This window comes from Balaenoptera borealis, assembly GCF_965194805.1.
Source record: "Balaenoptera borealis genome assembly, chromosome: 14".
Lineage (NCBI taxonomy): Eukaryota > Metazoa > Chordata > Mammalia > Artiodactyla > Balaenopteridae > Balaenoptera > Balaenoptera borealis.
In genome coordinates, this window is record NC_138875.1 from 73,784,928 (window position 1) to 73,795,022 (window position 10,095).

The window sequence follows — 10,095 nt, forward strand, 5'->3', positions numbered from 1 at the left end:
CAGGCTCTAGGTGCGCAGGCTCAGCAATTGTGGCTCACGGGCCTAGTCGCTCCGCGGCATGTGGGATCTTCCCAGACCAGAGCTCGAACCCGTGTCCCCTGCATTGGCAGGCAGATTCTCAACCACTGCGCCACCAGGGAAGCCCTTGAATTCTTATAACTATTGTTCATCTAGCTTAGAGATCCTAATAAAAAGTGTGCTAGAAAGAGTAAGTTAGGGGCTTCCCTGGTGGCGCAGTGGTTAAGAATCTGCCTGCCAATGCAGGGGACACGGGTTCGATCCCTGGTCCAGGAAGATCCCACATGCCGTGGAGGAACTAATCCCGTGCGCCACAACTAGTGAGCCTGTGCTCTAAAGCCTGCGAGCCACAACTACTGAGCCAGCGTGCCACAACTACTAAAGCTCGTGTACCTAGAGCCCGTGCTCCACAACAAGAGAAGCCACCGCAATGAGAAGCCCGCGCACTGCAATGAAGAGGAGCCCCCACTCACAACTAGAGAAAGCCCGCATGCAGCAACAAAGACTCAACGCAGCCATAAATAAATAAATAAATAAATAAATATTTTTTTAAAAAACCAAAACAAGAAAAGGATAAGTTAGCTGATGGCTATTGGGGATGATTTTATTGGCCTGTCCATAGATGGATTTCCTAATGCATGATGGAGAAACATGAAGGTAGGATGAGAATCTTTTTCTATAATCATAATTAAGGTATAATATTCGACATTCAACTTTTCCCTCCTCTGTAGCGGACAGGAACCCACTGGAGTCTTTGCTGGGGACTGTGGAACACCAATTTGGTGCTCAAGGGGTAAGTCGAAGCGTGAGCTTCCGGCATGGTTTAACAGGAGATGACTTTTCTCTGCTTGTGGGGGCATTTACTGAATCCTGAGCCGACCACTCGATTTGAAAAGGCTAAAGAGTACTCCCCGGCTGAAATCTGAGATATTCTTTTGGAAGAGAATAAGATGAGTGAGTCTTTGAAAATAAAGATTTTAGAGGCAGGTAGTGATTATAGAAATCAGGTGCTTTCTCTCCTGTTTTAAACTAGGCCCTCACTATAAAAATGGAACTGAAAAAAGGATTCAGGACTTTATATTTTAATAGAGCACCTGAACAAACATTTTCTTTCTCAGTCCTCACAATAACCATATGAAATTGCCGCCGTGGAGGTCACTGTGGGTCAGAAAAATGAAATTACCTTTCCAACGTCACAGGCTAGAGAAGGACAGAGCTGGAACTTGAACTCCAAATCTTCCAGATCCCATGTGCTTTCAGATATTTCTGTCTGTCTCTCTTTTTCCTTTCTATAATCAGGAGATAAAAGGAGAGTGGAGAAATGATTTGAAATGGAGAAATCCATTAGACTTGGTCATGTAGTTTGGCAATCTGTTTGTCAATTTTCTTGTTCTGTGCAGTTAACTTAATAAAAAAAAGCTAATGACTAGAACTTCCTGCTCTGTAGCTGGTTAACGTGTCCACCTCAGAGGCTGGGTGCCCTAGGCCTCCACTTGTCAGCATCATTTGGCATTTCTGACTCCCCTGAGTTCTGGCTCGGCAGGACCTCACCACAGAGTGTGCCACCGCCAACAACCCCACAGCCATCACGCCTGACGAGTACTTCAACGAAGAGTTTGATCTGAAGGACAGAGACATCGGAAGGCCAAAAGAGCTGACGATTAGAACACAAAAGTAAGAGAGACTCAGCAGCCGTTGTCAACTTAACGGATTCTCGTTTGTTTCAGAAGTCGTGCTGTTTTCCAGTGTCATGTTCTGTCCTTCCTCTAAAAATAATTCGGTCCTTCCTTTAAAAATAATTTCAAATTACTGGAACTTCCCTGGTGGTCCAGTGGTTAAGACCCTTCCACTGCAGGGGGCACAGGCTTGATCCCTGGTCTGGGAACTAAGGTCCTACATGCTGCAAAAAAAAAAAAAAAAACAAAACCCCAAAAAACAAAAATTACTTTATCTGATGAAAGGTAACAGTAGATTGCCCATCTTATTATTCGACCTTCTCCAATAGAATATAGATTGGATATAAGAATTCCTTATTTATTTTTTTTAACTGCCAACAAGCTTCAGCTGATCAAATGAAATGGTTTCCACCAGCTACCAATTCTTCCTGCTTGCTATCGATAAAGGCTTGTAGCGCAAGTCATTTCCCCTGCTTGCCCGATTTCAGGGTGATGCGAGCTCTTTGTGGCTCTAATCCCTTCCCAGCTCAGACTTAGAGGAGGTAAGATGACTGGGAAGGCTGGGGCGTGGGGCGTAAGGAAGCTGGCGTTGTCTAGCCTACTGCGTAGAAGTAACGCAGTCTCCCTGTCTGAGGGAGATGGCCTCAGTCTTTTCTCATCCAATCCGGCAGGTTTAAAGCAACGCTGTGGATGTGTGAGGAGTTTCCTCTCTCTCTCGTGGAGCAGGTCATCCCCATCATTGACCTGATGGCCCGAACTAGCGCTCATTTTGCCCGACTGAGAGACTTCATCAAACTGGAATTCCCACCTGGATTTCCTGTCAAAATAGGTACCGTTCAATAAACCACAGACAGGAGTGCCCATAGGTTCTGCCCGTTTTTGCGGGAGACAGAGTGTGCTTCAGGGAATTGGAGCACCTGAGGCAAAAGAAGCAGACAGTAGACTTAACGGAGGAGGGCAGAGTTATCCTCTAGTTTAATTTGGTTTAAAGAAGTGTCATGATTCTTAGTTCATTTTGCATCTTAAGATTAGGAGATCCCCCCAGCCATCAGTTCTATTTACAGATGGTGCTGACAGATGAAAAAGGCATAAAAATGTGACACATTCATTGTTTTAATATGAAACCTTACTTAAGTGAAACTTCAAATTAAACTTATTATTTGAGGAAGACAATTGACACTAAGATCCTTTGATACGTTAATATGTTTCTGGGCTTGAATTAGTGTGCATGATACCACATATAATACATATTACTTGTGAGGAATTTACATTTTGGATAGTTGTATCCTGGCTCCTGTATCCTGTATCCACTTGAATCCTGGCTCGATCACTTACTGTGATCTAGGAGAAGTCGCTTAACCTCTCTGAATCTCAGTTTTCCCATCTGTATATTGGGAAGGGTTGTTATGATGATTAAATGAAATCATACTTATAAAAAGTACTTGGCATGGTACCAGCATAGTCAGCGCTCAGTAAATGGTGGCTGTTATTCTTCTCAGTAAAGTTTATTTATAAAAGCTTTTATTTTATTAGAAATTCCCTTGTTTCATGTCTTAAATGCACGGATTACATTTGGAAATGTTAATGGCTGTAGCACTGCTGAAGAAACTATATCTCAAAATGTGGAAGGGACCCCGTCTGATTCAGGTAAAAAAAAAAAAAAGTTGGATTATGTGATTAAAAAAAACCTCATACATTTAGTCATTATAGTAATTATTCAGTTTGAAATTAGAGTATCTTATGAGTAGATCTCTGTCTTGAATGAAATAAAATTTTAGATTTAGTTTCGATTAAGTGAAAAAAACAATTTGCAGAATATGTATGACCCCACTTGAATTAAAAAGACAGCCTATTCTTAAAAAACAACTTTTTTGAGGTGTAACGTGTATGTAATAAAATACTCCCATTTTAAATGTGACGGTTCAATGCCTTTTGGCAAATGTATACACCCACGTAACCCCTACCACAGGCAAGATACAGAACATTTCCATCACCCCCCAAAATTTCCTCAGGCTCCTTTGCCATCAATCCAATTCAGATTTTGGATGCTACTGTAAATGGACTTATTTCTTAATTTTATCTTCCAGTTACTCATTGCTAGTATATCGAAACGTAATTGAATTTTTTTTTTTTAATTGTGGTAAAATAGTGTTCTGTGTCTTAGGCCAGTTGAGGGATATACAGGCCTTTGTTTTATTATTATCATTTTTATTTTAAGTTTACAGATATCTTATATCTTCTTTCATATATTTACTATATTTCATAATAAAAAAGGAAAAAAAACACATTGGTGTGATTGTGTGATATATACACATACACATCACATTCCTCAAAGGACCCACAGGTAAACACTGGTTACCTCTGGAATTTGGAAATAGGAGAGACAGGGTGTAGGGAGAGAGATCTTCACTTTTCATTTTACAGTCTTCTGTATATTTTTTGTGTGACTATGCATTTTATTACTAAAAAAAAAAGTGAAGGCAAAAAGAAAAAAACAGTATTCTGGTACTTTTCTCTGTCAAGATTATTCTTCCTTGAAATCTCTCTTACATAGTAGCCAACCTTGATTTTAATTTGTTCATTTTTTTTAATTTAAAAAAATTTTTATAAAAAGTTGAAGTGGAAATTTATTTTACTAACTCAGGCACTGTACTGTCACCTTTTGTGTTTCAGCTTCCACTCTCACAAACTTTGAGGTTGATCAATCTGTGTTTGAAATTCCTGAATCTTACCACGTTCAAGACAACGGCAGAAACGTGTATTTGCAGGATGAAGATTACGAGATAATGCAGTTTGCCATCCAGCAGAGCTTACTGGAGTCCAGAAGAAGCCAGGTGCATTTATCAGAATAAATGGCGGGGCTTGGAAACTTTTACAGTCCAGTTTGGCCTCAGTCTTTGGCTAACCTGACAGACTTACTCTAAATGACAACTTTGGCATATTCATGGTATTTACATGGGTTATTTTATATTTTATGCACCTGGTCTTTTATAAAAGCTTATTATATGAGACCATCTGCATAGCCCCAGTCAGCATCATTCACAGGATAGAGCCTGACAGACTTGTCTTTTCCTTATACTCACCGATGTAGCTAATAATCTTGTATCTTTCGGAGCGTGCTGTATAACTTCCCAGTGGTGAAACAGTAAATTCTTGCTAGTTTATGCCATCGTATTTTTCCCTAGAATGTTATCTATGTGTCAGTAGTCTCATACAAAGGTATGTGGATCTTAATCCCAACTTCCTCCCCAATGAAGACCAGTCTTTGCGTTGTGGTTGCTCAATAAGTGTGTGATGAAAAGGATGGTTGATTCATTGTTAAAATTGTTTTTTACTCAGATGTTTCATTCTGTGGTAAGGGGCATAATCCCAAACTCTTGAGTACTAGGGATAGAACAGACCAGCCTGAGAACAGTTGCCTCTTGTCTTCCTATGTGGTTCTTCCTCAAGGCCTCACCTTCCTGGGACCGTCCAGGGCTTGAGGACAGTAACTCCTCCGTCCCCTCCCTCTGTGGCTTCCTGCTCTACTAGAGTGGGATCTGCTTCTCCCTCCACTGCCCTTTGGTGTGGTCCTGGGCTCCTGTTGTCCATTTGTTTGTTCATTGGTTTCTTCTGTCCTTCCATTGTTCATTCGGCAGATGTTTGCACAGTGCCTGCTTTGTGCCAGACTCTGTACCAGGTGCTGGGAGTTCTTTGACGAAGCAGCCCCAGCGCCTGCCGTCATGGGGCCGCTAAGCTTTGAGAATGGTACCCACACTCCAGTGTCCCCCCAGCTGAGGTTTTTGGCATCCTGGTTTTTTCTGGAGTCTCAGCTTGGGTAACATGAGCCCCGCCTCCCATGGACCCATTCTTAGAGCCATTCTGTTTTCTGCGGCTGCTGGGCCAAGGGCCAGACCCCAGTGCTGGCATGTTCCCCTTAAGAGGCTTCCCTTTCCTAGCCATCACTGTCAGTCCAGTATGTGTTTCCTTTCCCTGTTATAAGTGAGCTTATTTTTTCCCCCAATAGCTACATAAACCTTGTCAGCCATACATTTTGAGAAGAGGAGTAGCCAAAATCAAAGACGACAAATAATGAGTTATGTATTCCAATCTTGCTCTAGAAGAATTATCTGCTTTGTTCATTGAGACTTTGCCTGAGGTTGAGTTGTTTTTAATAGATTGACAGCTACCACCTTCTCATACTTGATATCAAATCAAGCAGGGTAGTGGACCATATACTATCTGACATTTGGGTGTCATTTTAGAGATAACCCCAGTCTATTAATTTTTCACACAGCTTTGTGGATAACGGACTTGTAAATATTTTTAATCTTGTTCTTGCTGCTTTCCTTTTGTTATCAGTACAACAGTTTATTTCTTCTAAGGGGTATTCGTGTCTGTCACATGTCTTTCCTAGGAGCTTTCAGGACCAGCTTCTAGTGGAGGGACTGGCCAGGCACATACCTGTGATGCCCAGGACGAGAGGTGACTGATGTGACTCTTGATGATTGACCCGAGGTTGGCACAGGCGCTTAGGACATGCGGCAGCGGGCCTGGCAAGAGAGACTTGATACAGTGTCAGCTCTCCTGCTTCCTCTTGGGGCAATTCCTCATAAAAGGAGCTCTGAACTCTTGGGGGCTGAGCTTCCAGGAACTGGTGATAGAATTGCTGACCAGTTCACTAACCATTGCCGTGGGCAGAAAGGCACTCAGTAAATGTTTTCTGATCGGTCTGATCTTCTGCGAAGAACGTATGATCACAGAGGGTCTAGGTGCCGTCAGTGGGAAGTTTATACAGTGTTAAGGATGGTGCCACTTTGGGGAAGGGCTACAGAGATGATTAGATGATGATGATGATTATTTTTTGGCTGGACCACGTGGCTTGTGGGATCTTACTTCCCAGACCAAGGATCGAACCTGCGCCCTCAGCAATGAAAGCTTGGAGTCCTAACCACTGGACTGCCAGGGAATTCCCAGATTATCCGTTTTAAAAGGGGTTAAACTGGAAAGATTCATTTTACAAAGCATTTTCCTATAGCCTGGGCACATATGAAAACCTGTTGAAGAAGTTGGGTTTTGCTTTAAAATAGATCCAGGTTCAATTCCTAGCCCCATCACTTAGTGGCTGGGTGATCTCGGGCAGGTATGTACCTGCACCCAGCACCTACACCCCCCGAGTTACGTGGGATTGATGGCATCGTGTACAAGAGGGTATAGGAAGCGCCGGGCTCGGCGCACACTGGGTCCGCGGTTAAGAAATATGGCTGCTGCTGCCACGATGACGATGTTAAAACACTGTTTCTCTGCCCCGTGTCGTTCTCACGCAGGGCTGTCCAGGAGAGCCTCCCCACCGGCTCTGAAGGCCTGTGCCCCGGCGCCTCCCGTGAGACCAGCAGTTTTGACAGCGACCTGCAGCTGGCCATGGAGCTCTCCGCCAAAGAGCTGGAGGAGCACGAGCTGCGGCTGCGGGAGGAGGAGGCGGAGCTGCAGCAGGTCTTACAGCTGTCGCTCACCGAGAAGTAGGCCTTCCTGCCTCCCGCCCGGAGGCTCTGTCTGCACGCGGGCCCAGGGGCTGCGCCTCACACGATGCAGCAGCGGACGGCAGCCGTCCCCTGCTTTCCACAGAGGTGCGGGGCCAGGGCTCCCCGGTGAAGGGGCTGGGGGCCAGCGGCCCCATCTCCAGGCTTGAGGGGAGGAGAGCGTCGTCACTTTCCATAGCTGTACTGGCTTGCAGGTCACATTTTTACTACCAGCTTTAGATAAAAACCCAATCCCCAACCCCACCCCGCAGGTTTGTAGATGAATTTTTATCAAGGAGTGATAACAAAACAAGTTCTTGCGGAGTCAGGGTGTTTTATATACGAGAGCAGCAGCCTTTGCAGAGTGTGGTGTAAGAGAACTTGGGAGACACTTCTGTACAGTTCACCAAAGAAACGGATCATTTGTGCCGTTCTGCTCTTCTGTTTTTACCTTTCTACGGGGTTTCTAGGGCACTGTCACTGTTCTACTCCATCCCCTCCTTATTCCATTCCTTCCACACCCAGCTAAAGAGGAGATAAGTACAGGATCCATTTTATATTAGGGTTAACTATTTGCATCAAATTAAGATACACAGATGACAACAGATGTTGCCTTAGCCTTAAAAATTACTAATGGTGTCAAACCACCTCACTCCACGTTGAGGGATCTGATTTGAACTTGTAAAGGCAGTTCCTTTGAGAGCAGGATCCTCCAGGCTAAATCCAAGGCAGCTAATCCCGGCCCCGAAGGAGCAGCTAGGAGAGCCCGAGGCTTGTTACTGAAGTGGGCAGGCTGACCAAAGGATCACCAAAGCAGGGGTGTGTTCCAGGCCTTCTCTGGTGAAGGGTCTCCACGCAGAGGCCTAGGAAGACCTCACTACATGCCCTGGGCGCACCTGAGAGGAAGGGGTGGGCTTGAAACTAGAAAGGGAGCTACAAACGGAACTCAGTGGCTCTGTATTCAAAAGGGAAAATGATTCTACGTTACTTTTTAAGAGTTCAAATCAACATCTTTCTGGATGAATATATTTTTTAACAGAATCTTTTTATTATTTTTAAAAGATATAAAAACGACTACTCCTATCAGTAGCAATACAAGGTTATACATCTTAACCAGATTTTCTCAGGCCTTTTTTTGGATACCCTCAGTAGTTAACTATTTTGTCTAACCCTTCTGTAAATAACCACCGCACAACCTAGAGAACCTGGGGAATGCGGCCAAGGGCACCCTCACTCCAGCCCGGCCCATGGATTCATCCCCACAGGCTGCACTGAAGTCACCTAGTAACAACATCCTCCTCCTCTGTCCTGCGTCCGTTTCCTGTCTGTTGCGCTGCTTTGGGGACAGGAAGGGAAACAGGAACTACCGTTCCATTTAACAGCTGTATATACAGTTAGCGTTGCCAGTGAAACGTTCCCAAAGAACTGTGCTTTTGATTCCATGTGACCGTCTGCCTTTCTTTTCACGGTCTGACCAAAATTCCTTCCCTGCACACGAGGCCAGTATATGCAGCATCATGTTTGTTTCAGATACACAGCTGGCATTTTGTTTACTTGGCGTTTACCTTGAGCGAAGATACGAAGATACGTCTTGGGAATGGCTGCAGTTAGGCCGCGGTAATCTCTCTGTTGGCATTCCGTTGTTCTGCTTCCCCATGTCTTTGACTTTCTCCCCAGGAGGTCAGTTAACAAGGGACTGAATTTTGTGTCACCGTCACAGCAGTTTTCGATATGTGTTCACTCTTAAAATACAAATAAAGACTGCTTCCTTAGAGGGTGCTCGTACAATATTCTAGACAGCCTTTGAGTCTTTTTTTCTCTTCACATTTTTCTAGTCCCTTCCTGTTATGCATGTTACTGGAACATTAGAATTCCTCCCAGTCCTCGCTCGTGCGTGACAAAGGTGGCACACTCCTCTCGGCGTCCTGCCCAAGTCACACAGTCCACACGCCCCGCAGGCTACTCCTTTCAAATGGAAACTCCACAGCCAGCATCCGCTACTCCTTTCAAATGGAAACTCCACAGCCAGCATCCGGCCGCTCTGAGCACCTCTGCAGCCCTGGAGAGGGACTGTCTCTTGTGGAGTGCTGGAAGCCAAGCCAACATTAGATGTAATCTCAGTAAATCTGCTCTCTCCTTTGAAGCCGAAGTGCTTTGTGAGGCTGTTCTTGGAAGCTCAGGTGATGATTCAGCCTCCTGGACTTGCCGTACACCTAAATATGTTGGTATTAAAACAAAAAAGGCAGTGACCAGTAAAAAATGTTTGGGTTCTGGAAATGAGGCCTTGGTATTTCCAGAAGTTGTGAAGGATCTGCTTTGCTTTTGTGGGGGGTGGGGTGGGCGGGAAGTAAGCAATATTTTGAACATTGTGAAAACTGTTACTCTTCTTAGGTCAAGACAAGCCATACCTATGGCTTATTTCATTAAACTAATAGTTTCTAACTTTATCTTCAGGGTTTATTAAAGCTTGGGTGGACCATTACCAGCAGTAAACTTTCATCGAGCAACTTCTGCACATAAGACAGTGCTGGGAATTAAGTACAGTCCTCCCTCACTATCTGCAGGGGCGTGTTTCCGGGATGCCCCATGGATACCAAAAACCTGTGGATGCTCAAGTCCCTTATAAAGTGGCAGGGTATTTGCATGTAACTTACTGTATCCTCCTGAATACTTTAAATCATCTCTAGATCACATATAACACCTGATACAATGTAAATTATATAAATAGTTATAAATACAATGTAAATGCTAATGTAAATAGTTGCTGGTGTGAGGCAAATTCAAGTCTTGCTTTTTGGAACCTTCTGGAATGTTTTTTCCCCCAAATATTTTTAATCTGTGGTTGGGTGAATCCACGGATGTGGTATACAGAGGGCTGACTGGGTAACAAAGTTCCTAAGATA

The 10,095-nt window shown here is 44.1% G+C and overlaps 1 protein-coding gene across 2 annotated transcripts in view; it reads left to right on the plus strand.

The window, feature by feature from the left end:
• Positions 1-8,982, plus strand: part of ANKRD13A (ankyrin repeat domain 13A) — a 39,217-nt gene extending 30,235 nt beyond the window's left edge. Inside the window, exons 9-15 of one of the 2 annotated variants that reach the window (XM_082354484.1) lie at positions 750-811; positions 1,562-1,692; positions 2,366-2,523; positions 3,228-3,341; positions 4,368-4,528; positions 6,091-6,158; positions 7,001-8,982. In XM_082354484.1, the coding sequence (XP_082210610.1) occupies positions 750-811; positions 1,562-1,692; positions 2,366-2,523; positions 3,228-3,341; positions 4,368-4,528; positions 6,091-6,158; positions 7,001-7,196 (890 nt within the window). In that variant the 3' untranslated portion in view covers positions 7,197-8,982. The remainder of the gene's footprint in view (positions 1-749; positions 812-1,561; positions 1,693-2,365; positions 2,524-3,227; positions 3,342-4,367; positions 4,529-6,090; positions 6,159-7,000) is intronic. The other variant, XM_082354485.1, reaches the window with a different exon arrangement.
• The last annotated feature ends 1,113 nt before the right edge of the window (positions 8,983-10,095 follow it).